The following is a 15,098-nucleotide window of genomic DNA, read 5'->3' as shown; positions in this document are numbered from 1 at the left end:
AAAAAAAAAAAAAAAAAAGATGAAGCTATTAAGAAGGTCTTTCAAGATCCAACTTAAATGCTAGTATCTCCTTGAAGCTGTTCGTAATGCCCTCTCACAATTTTCTCACAATCTCTCACAATTTTCCTACCACTGTAATATGTAATTAGGTATAAGCAGAGAAGTTATGCAAATAATAGCAACTTTTAGAGGAATAAAACAAAATTCTAATTTCCCTCTTTCATTTGATTAATTCTCAGTATCTACATGTATCTACATGTATTGTCAATTCTTTTCCCAGATATTATGTACAGATAAAGAGCTCATTTCATAACTCTCCCTCACCCCATCATATCCAATCCCTCCTATCCATACTCCTATCCTTAGGGAAGCAGATTGTGTATCTACTTCCTAAGTGGCAGCTATAAGTACAAAAAATGCAAGTCCAAGGGAGAATGGGTCATATCCTTCCTTATCCAAGTGTTCAGGCTTTAAAGACCTGAGATCAAATCCACATCCTGCCACTTACCTTCTTTTTTTTTTTGAGACAGAGTCTCGCTCTGTTGCCAGGCTGGAGTGCAGTGGCACAATCTCAACTCACTGCAATCTCCACCTCCCAGGCATTCTCCTGCCTCAACCTCCCGAGTAGCTGGGACTACAGGCGTGCGCCACCAGGTCCAGCTAATTTCTGTATTTTTAGTAGAGAGGGGGTTTCAACACGTTGGCCGGGATGGTCTTGATCTCTTGACCTTGTGATCCGCCCGCCTCAGCCTCCCAAAGTGCTGGGCCTACAGGCACGAGCCACCACACCCAGCCTACCTTCTATCGTAAGCAAATCACTAAAGCTTTATAACAATGACATCAACCACAGCACAGCCAATACTCACCATGTGCCAGACGCTCTTCTGAGGGCTTTATATTAACTCATTTAATCTTCATAGCGACCCTACGTTTGCACAACACAGTGAATGCAACTAATGTCAGTGAAGTATACACTTAAAAATGATTAAAATGGAATATTTTATGTTGCATATCTTTTTACAACAATAAACGTAAACATAGGCACAGAGAGGTTAAGTAATCTGCTCAAAGTCACACAGCCAGTAAATAGCAGAGCTACTTCAAAACTCAGAAATCTAGCTTTAGAGTCCATACTCTTAACTTCTATACTGTATTGCTTCTCACAAAGTCTCATTTTCTTCATATGTTTAATATGAGCAACATTACCTACCTTACATGTGTATAAAGTGCTTCACGCATGGTAAGAGCTCAAAAAAGTTATTGTTTTGCCTTAGTCCTTTTCTACACATTTAGGCTCCTTGAAGGCCAAGTCTTTCTTAACTATCTTTGCATTTCTCTCATTGTACCTGGCATAGAGTACAAATAAATATCAGACTCAAAATAAATACTTTCTTCAGAGGAATGTCTGTGGCATCTAGAAATCCAAATATGGATTAAAAAAAGACAACACTATACGAGTAAAATTTGGAGTGTTGTCATAAAAACATAAAGTAACATTTGTGCAATTTTTATAGAATGCTCAATTCTGACTGACAGAATTGACACTGAGCTAGCTAAAGCCTGAAGGGGAGTAAGGAAAGATTGTGTATCTATTTCCCTAAGTGGCAGCTATAAGTACAAAAAATGCAAGTCCAAGGGAAAAAAATTCCTTAATGGTGACATCAGGATAATCATAACAGTAAAATACTGTTTAAAACAAACAAACAAAAAAGTCCGATGCAGCAAAACTAGGCTCCACAGACACACTTAGTGCCAAAGACAAAACAGAGCAAACTTTTCTAAGGACTAAATAATTACAACAGTATTCTCAGTACTATTTAGCATACGATCTAGAAGATGAAGGTAGAGCAAAGTGTGAGGACAAAATCAGGAGACCCACATTTCTAGACCCCCGTGGCACTGATATTGGACTATAAAACCATAGATTCTGAGGGCTGCCACCTTAGTGCTAAGCGGACGCAAGGTAAAGTGGTGTAACTGTTCCACCTCGGAGCTCACAGTGGTCCAAGTCAAAGTCCGTGCAGCCCGCTACGGCTCAGCTCTACTAAAGGGTTGCAAGGAGCTGAAAGCAGCAAAACGGCTTCTTGGGGCCTACAATCGCCTTGCTGAGCGCCCCAGAAACCAGCTAAACCTTGTCTCTCCCAAATCCACCTGGAGTCGCTCCGACTGGAGAAATCAAGAGTCGGCCGCCTTAAAATGACTAAAACAATAAGCAACCCCAACTCCCACTTTCAAAGCGCGTACGGTTTCCATTTGCTCCCCTGCCTCAGTAGGAGGAATGGAACATGAAGACACCGCTTCCCGCCCCGCCCCGCCCCAGGTAGGCCCTGAATCAGTTCGGGGTTAAAAATAATGAGGCAGACAAGGCGGCCTCTGGCCACAGACTCCAAAGCAAGGGAATGACCCGGGCAGCAGACCAGCTCAGACCCTCACACCAGAACCCTGGGGTCCTCCAGGCCCCGCAGCAGCAGCCTGGAAGAGACAAGAAGAGCCAGGAGAAAAAGAGGACGGCCAAGCTCACCTGCCGCTTGTTCATCCGCCGCACATCGTCCAAAAAGTCTAAAGAGAGCATGGCGGGGACGGCGAGCAGGACACCGGCGGGGGAGATGGTGCGATGACCAGCGGGCGGAACGACTGGCTCTGGGGTCGGGCTCACACTGTACAGGGCCCCGCAGTGCTTGCACTTCCGCTTCCGGGGCGGGAGCTGGCACGGTCGGGCACGGTCCCAGCCCCCCGCGGCCCTTCGCTGCGGAGACCTGAGAGACTCACTACCGTGCTAGTCCAGTCTCAGGGCTCGGCCTTGCCGTGGGAGGGTTCTCCCGCACTGGCTGTCGCTGCCAAGAACCGACTGGACACCACTTCCCGTGCTCGGCTCCGCGGCCCCTCACGGAGGTGGCGACCCAGGCTTAGATGGGGAGGCTGCCCAGCCACCTTCGCAAGGCGGGCCTGTGTGCCCGCCCGGCCAATCGCGAGCAACCTCTCCGGTGTGGGCGGGTAGAAGCGGTTCCGCGTCCCGGCGTAGGTATGGGTGTGGCAGTGGATGTGTCGTGTGACACTGGGTTCTCAGGTCGAGCAAGTCTCCCCGGGTTACGGAGCAGGTGCTTGCTTGCTTTCCTTCTTTCTTCTCTTCTCTTTTCTTTTTTTTTTTTTTTCTTTTCTTTTTTATTTTCTTTCTTTCTTTCTTTCTTTCTTTCTTTCTTTCTTTCTTTCTTTCTTTCTTTTTCTTTCTTTCTCTCATTCTTTCTCTCTCTTTCTCTCTCTCTTTCGTCTCTCTTTCTTTCCATCTCTGTCTCTCTGTCTCTGTTGAGGTGCTTGCTTGCTTGCTTTCTCTCTCTCTATCTCTCTCTCTCTCTGTCTCTTTCTTTCTCTCTCTTTCCTTTCTTTCTCACTGTCGCCCAGGCTGGGGTGCAGTGGCGCAATCTCAGCTCACTGCAACCTCCCCCTCGCAGGAGATTCTCCTGCCTGGGGCTTCCAAGTAGCNTTTCTTTCTTTCTTTCTTTTCTTTCTTTCTCTCATTCTTTCTCTCTCTTTCTCTCTCTCTTTCGTCTCTCTTTCTTTCCATCTCTGTCTCTCTGTCTCTGTTGAGGTGCTTGCTTGCTTGCTTTCTCTCTCTCTATCTCTCTCTCTCTCTGTCTCTTTCTTTCTCTCTCTTTCCTTTCTTTCTCACTGTCGCCCAGGCTGGGGTGCAGTGGCGCAATCTCAGCTCACTGCAACCTCCCCCTCGCAGGAGATTCTCCTGCCTGGGGCTTCCAAGTAGCTGGGACTACGCGCGCGCCACCACGCCTGGCTTATTTTTGTATTTTTAGTAGAGACAGGGTTTCACTATGTTGGCAAGACTGGTCTCAAACTCCTGGCTAATTTTTGTATTTTTAGTAGAGACGGGGTTTCACTGTGTTGGCCAGGCTGGTCTCGAACTCCTGAGCTCAGGTGATCCGCCCGCCTTGGCGTCCCAAAGTGCTGGGATTACAATCGTGAGCCACGTCGCCGGGCGGTCCAGGTGCTTTCAATAAGTGCTTTTCGCGTAAGGTTGGACCACGTGAGACCTTCAAAGCACTGCCTGAGCCTGCCAGGAGTTTACAGTCTAATTGGAGAGAAAACTGCCCGGGACAATTAGAAAACATCCAAATGGTGCAACAGCGTGATGAGACCACCAGTGGTGTGGGTCGTTAGGAAGTGGCTTCCTTTCCGACCTTGACTTTGCTGACAGGATTTGACATGGTCTCCTTGAATTCTACCTCCTGATTTTCTTAACTCGGGCACCTTGATGTGACTATCTTTTCACTACCTTTTACTTTGGCCAAAGCTCCTAATACTCACTTCAGTCAACAGAGATTAAAGCTAGATTACTTGGTATCATTTCTCTCTCTCTCTCTCTCTTTTTTTTTTTTTTTTTTCCCCAAAATAATCATTCTCTCCCGTTAGGGAAAGATGAATGAAGGATATACTGGAACTCTTTATAGTATCCTCGAAATTCTTTAAATGGAAAGTCATTACAAAATAAAAACTTGAATTTATTGGAGGATGGCTATAATAAAAAAGACAAATAATACTAAGTTTAGGGGAGGATGTGAAGAAATTGGAACCCTCATATACTGTTGGTGGGAATGTAAAATGGTACAGCCGCTTTGGGAAATCGCTGTAGTTCCTCAAAAGGTTAAAGATGGGCCATGCGCAGTGGCTCATGCCTGTAATCCCAGCACTTTGGGAGGCTGAGGCAGGTGGATCACCTGAGGTCAGGAGTTCCAGACTAGCCTGGCCAACATGGTGAAAACCCATCTCTACTAAAAATACGAAAATTAGCCAGGCGTGGTGGTGGGCGCCTGTAATCTCAGCTACTGGGGAGGCTGAATCAGGAGAATCGCTTGAACCCAGGAGGCGGAGGTTGCGGTGAGCTGAGATCGTGCCACTGCCCTCCACCTTGGGCGACAGAGCAAGACTCCATTTCAAAACAAACAAACAAAAAAAGATTAAAGCTGGAATCATCATATTAACCAGCAATTCCACTGCTAGGTATATACCCCAAAAAAGAGAAAACATTTGTCCACACAAAAATTTGCACATGAATGTTCACAGCATTATTCGTAACAGCTAAAAAGTGGACATAACTGAAATGTTTATCAACTAATGAAGGGATAAATAAATGTGGTATATTGGAATAATGTACTAATAATTCCGCTGTTACAATGGAATATCATTTGGCAACAAAAGGAAATACTACAACATGAATGACCCTTCGAACAGATTCAGTGAAAGGATCCAGTCACAAAAAACAAAGTATTGCATGATTCCATTTAGGTAAAATATCTAGAATAGACAAATCCACAGAGATGGAAATCAGTGGTTGCCTAGGGCTGGGAGAGTTGGGGAAAATGGGGAGTGGCTGCTAATGGGTATGGAGTTTATTTTAGGGTATGCTAGTTGTACAGCTATGTGAATATACTCAAAACCATTAAATTGCATACTTTACATTGGTGAATCGTATGGTATGTGTATTATATCGCAATAAAGCTATTGCGAGAAAAAAAGAAACCACTGGTGTCTGGCTCACTGTTAAATTCCTAGTGGTGAACCCATAGCCTAGCACATGTTATACCCAATAAATACTTGTTGAATTTAAAATTGTGTGTGTGTGTGTGTGTGTGTATTTTTGTTATCTCCAACAACTGCTGCCTCTAGGTACCCCACACTTACTGAGTTTAAAAAAAAATTCCTAATTTATCCAATTTAGGAAGACTTGTGGAATAAAATACATGTGAACTCCGTGAGGACAGGGACATTGTCTTGTCCACCCCGTTATCTCCAGCTCCCGTGAGAGTACCAGACATGTGGCAGACACTCAATAAGTATTTGTTAATAAATGTTAAATATGGGTTCTAGTCTAAATTCTGGCTAGTAGAACCCTTGGCCTCTTCCTATTAATGTTGAATTCAAATCTAAAAGTGAGCGCCAGCACTATTTAAATGAGTATCAATCTTGTAATGTGTAGAAAAGAGCCGTAAGAGAGGCGTAAAATGCTGTGGAGTTTCAGATGTGGCAAAAGTCAATTCAGTTGGGGAGGCTTGTGGGGAGCTTAAAAAGGGCGTCAGGCCAGGCACAGTGGCTCACGCCTATAATCCCAGCACTTTGAGAGGCTAAGGTGGAAAGATCTCTTGGCCCTGGGAGTTCAAGACCAGCCTGGGCAATAAAGTGAGACCTCCTCTCTACTAAAAATAAAAATTAGGCCTGGAACAGTGGCTCATGTCTGTAATCCCAGCACTTTGGGAGGCTGAGGCAGATGGATCACCTGGGGTCAAGTTCGAGACCAGCCTGGCCAACATGGTTGAAACCCTGTCTCTACTAAAAATACAAAAATTAGCCAGGCATGGAGGCGTGTGCCTGTAGTCCCAGCTACTTGGAGGCTGAGGCAGGAAAATCGCTTGAACCCGGGGTGGGGCAGAGGTTGCAGTGAGCCAAGATCACACCATTGCACTCCAGCCTGGGCAAGAGAGTGAGACTCCATCTGAAAAAAAAAAAAAAAAAAAAAGAATGCACGAGAAAGGAACAGGACCAGGGGAGAGTGATATAAACTAAGAGGATCTGCAAAGGCTTAATGAGGTTTCCTGTACTGCTCAGTGTCTCTTATGAAAATAATTCAGAAATTTAGGACAGGTGATCCCAGACTTGATACAGATGTAAAGCCTAAGGAATTCAATTTTCTAAACGTGGGACTCTGACATGCTATTTTCTTTGCCGACTGGGATGCCAGTCTTTCTGACACATAAGTCTTTTGGCCCTATCAATCACAATGTTATGTGTGGCATTTTCCTTTATAGAAAGCCTGCCGGCCCCCCTGAAGAAAGTATCTTAGTATAGAAGTTAAGTTAGACCCACTTGGCTTTGAATCACAGATCAGCTGCTAGCTGTTTGATCTTGGACCAATTAGTTAACTCTTTTTCCAAAAAAATTTATTTAATTTAATGTTTCTAGAGACAGAGTCTCACTCTGTCACCCAGGCTTGAATGCAGTGATATGAACATACTTCACTGCAGCCTAGACCCCCCCCCACCCAGGCTCAAGCAGTCCTCCCACTCAGCCTCCCAAGTAGCTGGGACTGCAGGCACATGCCACCATGTCCAGCTCAGTTAGCAATTTTTTAATCCCTAGTTTTCTAGTGTGTAAAGTAGGAATACAACAGAATTTATGTCATTTGAGGATTTAACAAAATAGTACATGTAAATAAAGCTGTTGAGGGCTGGGCATGGTGGCTTACGCCTGTAATCCCAATACTTTGAGAGGTGGGCAGATCACTCAAGCCCAGGAGTTCGAGACCAACCTGGGCAACATAGTGGAAGCCTCATCTCTACAGAAAATTTAAAAACTTAGCCAGATGTGGGGACACATGCCTGTAGTTTCAGCTACTCAGGAGGCTGAGTCAGGAGGATCGATTGAGTCCTGAAGGTTGATCCCGCAGTGAGCCATAACTGTGCTTCTGCACTCCAGCCTCAGTGACAGAGAGAGACTCTTATCTCAAAAAATAAATTAAATAAATAAATACATATATACATAAATACATAAAGCTGTTGTCACAATGGATGACAAATGGTAAGTAGACAAAGAATTTAATAATTATTAAAAACAAGAAGCAGGTTCAAACTGATACCCAAATTCTAGGCTAGGAAGGTCTGTCATTATGGTTGAGCCCTGGTTAACCACTTCTGTGCAAAAGGATCTCTGCCAGCAGAAGCAAAGTAGACTTCATGTGGGTTTTTTTTGTTGTTCTTGTTGCCCAGGTTGGAGTGGAGTGCAATGGTGTAATCTCAGCTCACCGCAACGTCTACCTCCCAGGTTCAAGTGATTCTCCTGCCTCACTCAGCCTGCCCAAGTAGCTGGGATTACAGGCATGCGCAACCATGCCCGGCTATTTTTTTTTTTTTTTTTTTTTTTTTTTTGTATTTTTAGTAGAGACAGGGTTTCCCCATGTTGGTCAGGCTGGTCTCGAACTCCCAACATCAGGTGATCTGCCCCCCCCGGCCTCCCAAAGTGCTGGAATTACAAGCATGAGCCACCGCGCTCGGCCTGACTTCATGTTTTTAAAACCCTATTTAAAATAATTATAATCTTACCAGTTTCTCCTTCAGCTTCTCAATGTAGGAAGTGATGGGTAGAAGCAGAAGGTCCTCTATGACCCTGCCAGAAAAGGAAGTGGCCCAGGCATATCACAGCAAGCTGGTGCATAGGCCACACTGGAGATGTGGCTCTTCCCTGGTGCCATCTCCCACGAGGATCTATCTTAGTTTGCTGGGGGTTGCCTGAGGTCAGGTCAGGGGGATGCAGAGATGGAACTTTCTGCCTACCAACCCAGTGGCTATGGACATCAGAGACCAAGGTTTTAAAAGATGTAGCAGCTCTGCATAGCATGGGATAACAGAAAGAAATGTCATTCTCAAAAATCAAAGGCACCTTCTGTGCAGAGAGATTACTGGAGTCACCCAAGTCTCCCTGGAAGATTTTTGGAAAGCTCTCTTTAAAAAGTCCCAGACAGCTGCAGGGACAGCTGTAAGAGGGAAGCACCAGCCTTCTGGGTTGGTATGTGTGTATATGTGATGGGGGTTGGGGAGAACACACCAATTTCCTGCTTGGCTATACTGCTTCAGCTAAAAGAAGAAAGGGGCCTTGATGTTTGTTTTGTGAGTCCTTAGACAGGAGAGATCCCTATTGTGAATGTGGTTGTCGTGTGGGTAGAGGATCAAGAGTGGGGACACCCTTAGCCTCTCCCCTCTAACTGGGCCTGCACCTCCTCCCTCTTGGAGGAGTTACATTTTGAGCTCTTGGATCTCATAGTTAATGATAGGGAACTGGCTCTTATATCCCTCTTGATAGCTTAAGGGATCCTATAGGAATCTGTTGAGGCAGTGAATCACCACTGGACATGTGGCTTGTGTAAATCTGGATATGGATATCCAGAATATAATCACATTCATTAGCAATCATTTATATACACATTCAAGTACTTAAAAATATTTACCTAAAAGCTCCTAAGAGCCTGTCTTCAAGGTACTCATGCTGAATCTTTGTGATTTGGCTACTGCCTCTTTTCTTTTCTCTTCTCTTTTCTTTCTGTTCTTTTCTTTTTTTTTGAGTCGCCCAGGCTGGAGGGCAGTGGCATGATCTCAGCTCACTGCAACCTCCACCTGCCGGGTTCAAGCCATTCTTGTGCCTCAGTCTCCCTAGTGGCTGGGATTACAGATGTGCACCACCATACCTAGCTAATTTTCGTATTTTTAGTAGAGAGGGGGTTTCAGCATGGTGCTAAGGCTGGTCTCAAACCCCTGACCTCAGGTGATCCACCCGCCTTGGCCTCTCAAAGTGCTGGGATTACAGGCATGAGTCACTGCACCTGGCAGGCTACTGCCTCTTTCATCAACTTGATATCTGATGTTCCTTCCCCAACTCCTTACCCTACAGTCCAGACATACTCAACCACCTATACTCCAGCATATGGCATAGGGATTAAAGAAGTAATCTCTTGAGCCAAACTGCTCTAACCCTTACTGTGTGACTCTAGCTGAGTTACTTTACCTCTATATGCCTCCGTTTCTTCACCTGTAAACAGATATTTTAGCACCCAGGATGTATTATTATTATTATTATTATTATTATTATTATTAGAATTAAGTGAGCTAAGTCTGGATGCAGTGGCTGATGCCTATAATCCTAGCACTTTGGGAGGTCAAGGTGGGTGGATTGCTGAGGCCAGGAGTTTGAGACCAGACTGGGCAACATGGTGAAAACCTGTCTCTTCAAAAAATACAGAAATTAGTTAGGTGTGTTGGCACATGCCTGTAGTCCCAACTACTCAGGAAGCTGAGGTGGGAAGATCCATTGAGCCTGGGAGGTTGAGGCTACAGTGAGCCATGGTTGCACTACTGTACTCCAACCTGGGAGACAGAGTAAGACCCTGTCTCAAAAAAAAAAAAAAAAGAGAATTAAGTAAGCTAATGAATAAAACCCACTCGAGAGGCCAGGTGCAGTGTCTTACACCTGTAATCCCAGCACTTTGAGAGGCCCTGGCAGGAGGATCAATTAAGCCCAGTACTGCAAAGTCGCAGTGAGTTATGATCCAGCCACTGCCTTCCAGCCTGGGTGACAGAGCAAGACCCCTGTCTCTCTAAAAACAAACCAGACAGCCAGGCATGGTAGCTCACACCTGTAATCCCAGCACTTTGGGAGGCTGAGGCGGGCGGATCACAAGGTCAGGAGTTCAAGACCAGCCTGGCCAATATGGTGAAACCTCATCTCTACTAAAAATACAAAAAAAAAAAAAAAAAAAAGCGGGGCATGGTGGTGTGCACCTGTAAATCCCAGCTACTCAGAAGGCTGAGGCAGGAGAATCATTTGAACTCAGGAGGCGGAGGTTGCAGTGAGCCGAGATTGTGCCACTGCACTCCAGCCTGGGCGACAGAGCGAGACTCCGTCTCAAAAAAAACAAAACAAAACAATACAAAATACCACCAGAATAGTGCCTGACACTTAGTAAATCAGTAAATCATGGTTATTATTATCAGAATGTCCTCCCACTTAGAGGCCTGACAAACTCCTGCTTACTCTTCCAGACCCTGTCTAGGTGTCATATCCTATGTGAAGCCTGTCCAGACCTCCCCAAGTCAGAGTGAAGTGCCTTTTCATTAGTTCCACACCTGTTTCTTTTTTTTTTTTCTTTTTTCTTTTTTTTGAGACAAGGTCTCCCTCTGTCACCCATGCTGGAGTGCAGTGGTGTGATCACAGCTCACTGCAGCCTCTACCTCCCGGGTTCAAGCAATCCTCTCACCTCAGCCTCCTGAATAGCTGAGACTACAGGCAGGTGCCACCACACCTGGTTAATATTTTTATTTTTTGTAGAGATGAGTTCTTGCTATGTTGCCCAGACTGGTCTTGAACTCCTGGGTTCAAACAGTCCTCCCACCTCAGCATCCCAAAGTGTTGGGATTACAGGTGTGAGCCATTGTGCCCGGCCATATCTTTTTATATATCTATTTTTTTCTTTTTTTTCTTTTTTTTTTGAGATGGAGTTTTCACTCTTGTTGACCAGGCTGAAGTGCAGTGACTCTATCTTGGCTTGTTGCAACCTCAGCCTCTCAGGTTCAAGCGATTTTCCTGCCTCAGCCTCCTGACCTGGAATTACAGGTGCCAGCCACCACATCCAGCTAATTTTTTGTATTTTTAGTAGAGACGGGGTTTCATCATGTTGGCCAGGCTGGTCTCAAACTCCTGACCTTAGGTGATCCACCCGCTTCGACCGTGCAAGGTGCTGGAATTACAGGCGTGAGGCACCGCGCCTGGCCCCCATACCTATATTTTATATGTACTTTTTGTTTGTTTGTTTTTTTGAGACAGCTGGAGTGCAGTGGCTCAATCCTGGCTCACTGCAACCTCCTCCCCCTGGGTTCTAAGCAATTCTCCTGCCTCAGCCTCCCAAGTAGCTGGGATTACAGGCGCCTGCCACCATGCCTGGCTAATTTTTGTATTTTAGTAGGGACGGGGTTTCACCATGTTGGCCAGGCTGGTCTCAAACTCCTGACCTCGGGTGATCCACCCGCCTCGGCCTCCCAAAGTGCTGGGATTACAGGCGTAAGCCACCATGCCTGGCCTATATGCATTTTTATATGTCCCTTATTACACGGAACTTCTATCATATTCAATTTTCTGAATCTAAAATAAGGTGTCAGTGCCTGACCAAAGATTCTTGCTGTCCTAAACACATTAACTCATTAACTCATTAACACATTTGGGTCTGTAACTGGTGAACTCGAACTGAACTGGTGAAGGAATATTTTTGGGGTGGAGTACTTCCTGTGTTGAGCCTGGCTAGTCCAGATTTGTCAACATCCTGCCTCCCAACTCCCACTGTTAACTAGGCTGCCGGGAGAAGAATGCACAATACCAGCCTCACCCCTCACCCTGGAGGCCCCAACCACGCATAACTTCTTTCAGTTCCCCAAAAGGCTCTGGGCATTCCTTAAACTCACTCTTTCTGGCATTCTCTAGCCCTTCCTTCTCCCCTTTGCTTAGCCATTCTTTACTTAATCTTTAGGTTTCATCTTAGACATCATTCCCTCAACCCCCAGCCCCCAAAGCCTTCTCTTATTTCCCAAAATGGCTTAAAGTATTCTCCCAGGCAGCCACTGAGCCCTTCATACTTCCCCTATCACAGCACTTATCACATTTTATTGTTATTACTTGTCTGGCTCCTCTAGTAAATTGTAGGCTTCACAAGCCAGGCAATATGTCTGTAAAGCTACCCCGAGGTATAGTCCCTGGCCCATAGTTGATGTTCAGTAACTGCTGTTAGGAGAAAAAATGCGTCAGACGTAATGGCTCATGCCTGCACTCCCAGCACTTTGGGAGGCTGAGGCAGGAGGATTGCTGGAGCCCAGGAGTTCAAGACCAGCCTGAACAACATAGGGAGGCCCATCTCTACAAAAAATAAGAAAAAAATAGCTAGGTGTGCTAAAGCCTGGGCAACAGAGTGAGACCCTGTCTCAAAAAATAACAAGAGAGAGAAAAGAAATGAACACATGAATAAAAGGAAATAAGTGTTCGGCAGCAGCACCTTAATCACATTCTCCTGCCTTTTTTTTTTTTTTTTTTTTTTTTAGAGATGGAGTCTCGCTCTGTCACCCAGGCTGGAGTGCTGTGGTGTGATCTTGGCTCACTATAACCTCCGTCTCCCAAGTTCAAGCAATTCTCCTGCCTCGGCCTCCCGAGTAGCTGGGACTACAGGTGTGTGCCACCATGGCAGACTAAATTTTGTATTTTTAGTAGAGGCGTGGTTTTACCACCCTGGCCAGGATGGTCTCAATGTCTTGAACTTGTGATCCCAAAGTGCTGGGATTACAGGCATGAGCCACCATGTCTGGCTTCTCCTGCCTTTTTATCTTCCCAAAATAATCTGTGCACTGGTGGTTTTTTTTTTTTTTTTTTTGAGATGGAGACTCACTCTGTCGCCCAGGCTGAAGTGCAGTGGCACAATCTCTGCTCACTGCAACCTCCACCTCCCGGGTACAAGCAATTCTCCTGCCTCAGCCTCCCGAGTAGCTGGGAGTACAGGCACACGCCACCACAGCCAGCTAATTTTTGTATTTTTAGTAGAAACAGGGTTTCACAGTGTTGGCCAGGATGGTCGATCTCTTGACCTCGTGATCCACCCACCTCAGCCTCGCAAAGTGCTGGGATTCCAGTCGTGAGCCACCAGTGCCTGGCCACATCTGGGTTTTTAAAAACAAACAAACAGCCGGACACGGTGGCTCATGCCTGTAATCCCAGCACTTTGGTAGGCCAACATGGGCAGATAGCTTGAGCTCAAGAGTTTGAAACCAGCCAGGGCAACATAGTGAAACCCCGTATCTACAAAAAATACAAAATTAGCCAGGTGTGGTGGCACACATCTCTAGTCCCAGATATTTGGGGGGCTGAGGCGGGAGGATCACTTGAACCAGGAGGTCAAGGCTGCAGTGAGTCAAGACTGTACCACTGCACTCTGGCCTGGGTAACAGAGCCAGACCCCATCTTAAAAAAAGTAAAAATAGGGCCGGGCCTGGTGGCTCATGCCTGTAATCCCAGCACTTTGGGAGGCTGAGGCAGGCAGATCACCTGAGGTCAGGAGTTCAAGACCAACCTGGCCAACCTGGTGAAACCCCGTCTCTACTGAAATACAAAAATTAGCCCGGCATGGTGGCATGTGCCTGTAATCCCACCTACTCAGGAGGTGGAGGCAGGAGAATTGCTTAAACCTGGGAGGCGGAGGTTGCAGTGAGCTGAGATTGTGCCACTGCACTCCAGTTTGGGTGACAGAGCAGGACTCTGTCTCAAAAAAAAAAACCAAAAAAAAAAAAAAACAACCAAAAAAACCCTTAAAAACAAATAAACAAAGGAGAGCTGTACTGGAAACACTTAAAATTTAAAACTAGAGACTCTCAGAATATGAATTTTCCCCACTTCCTTCAAAATCCAGCTTACCCAATTAAATATGTTTTCAAAGCAAAAAAGAAGGAAGGAAGAAAAGAGAAAAAAAGTATAAAGAAAATACTCTAATGCTGAAATGCTGAAAGTAGTTTCCATGTCTGAACTGTCCAACACAATAGCCACTCGCCACATGGGGCTCGTAGTACTTGAAACAAGGCTTAGTACAAATTGAGATGTACTGCAATTGATAAATACATCCTAGAATATAAACTATCAATTACATTGATTTCAAGAAGGGATGATTATACTTTTTTTTTGGAGGCGAGGTCTCTCTTGACTAGGCTGGAGTGCAGTGGCTAGATCATAGCTCATTGCAGCCTCAAACTCCAACTCTTGGGCTCTAGCGATCCTCCCACCTCAGCCTGCAGAGTAGCCAGGACTACAGGCTCATGCCATCATGCCTGGTGTATTAGTCAGGGTTCTCTAGAGGGACAGGACTAATAGGATAGATGTATACATGAAAGGGAGTTTATTAAGGAGTTTTGGGCCAGGCGTGGTGGCTCAAGCCTGAAATCCCAGCAATCTGGGAGACTGAGGTGGGCTGATCACCTCAGGTCAGGGAATCGAGACCAGTCTGGCCAACATGGCGAAAACTCGTCTCTACTAAAAATACAAAATGAGCCAGACATGGTGGTGCATGCCTGCAGTCCTAGCTACTTGGGAAGCTGAGGCAGGAGAATTGCCTGAACCCGGGAGGCGGAGATTGCAGTGAGCCGAGATTGTGCCATTGCACTCCAGCATAGGTGACAAGAGCAAAACTCCATCTCAAAAAATAAAATAAAATAAATAAAGGAGTATTGGCTCACACAATCACAAGCTGAAGTCCCATAGTAGGCCGTCTGCAAGCTGAGGAGCAAGAAAACCAGCCTGAGTCCCAAAACCTCAAAAGTAGAAAAACTGCAGCTTCAGTCTGTGGCAGAAGGCACAAGAGCCCTGGCAAACCACTGGTGTAAGTCCAGGAGTCCAAAAGCTGAAGGTGTCCAAGGGCAGAAAGCATTCAGTACCGGAGAAAGATGAAGATCGGGAGACTTAGCAAATCTGTTCATTCCACTTTCTTCCTTCCTTCCTTCCTTCCTTCCTTCCTTCCTTCCTTCCTT

General features: G+C 45.6%; 1 protein-coding gene across 4 annotated transcripts in view; it reads right to left on the bottom strand.

The window, feature by feature from the left end:
* The window catches only part of SEC11A (SEC11 homolog A, signal peptidase complex subunit), a 54,327-nt gene extending 51,224 nt beyond the window's left edge, over positions 1-3,103 (bottom strand). Inside the window, exons 1-2 of one of the 4 annotated variants that reach the window (XM_017884268.1) lie at positions 2,522-2,952; positions 1,211-1,346 (exon numbers count right to left, since the gene is read on the bottom strand). Coding sequence is in view for 3 of the 4 variants with exons in the window: in XM_017884266.1 (XP_017739755.1) it covers positions 2,522-2,572 (51 nt within the window). In the remaining variant the exon portion in view is untranslated. Of the gene's footprint in view, positions 1-866; positions 926-1,210; positions 1,347-2,521 lie in introns of all 4 variants that reach the window. The other 3 variants (XM_017884267.1, XM_017884266.1, XM_017884265.1) reach the window with 3 other exon arrangements.
* Positions 3,104-15,098: the final 11,995 nt, after the last annotated feature.

The sequence above is a fragment of the Rhinopithecus bieti genome, unplaced genomic scaffold (genome assembly GCF_001698545.2).
Source record: "Rhinopithecus bieti isolate Rb0 unplaced genomic scaffold, ASM169854v2 scaffold_14885, whole genome shotgun sequence".
Taxonomy (NCBI): Eukaryota; Metazoa; Chordata; class Mammalia; order Primates; family Cercopithecidae; genus Rhinopithecus; species Rhinopithecus bieti.
The sequence above is the reverse complement of the archived record's forward strand: the minus strand, read 5'-3'. Positions and strand labels throughout refer to the sequence as shown.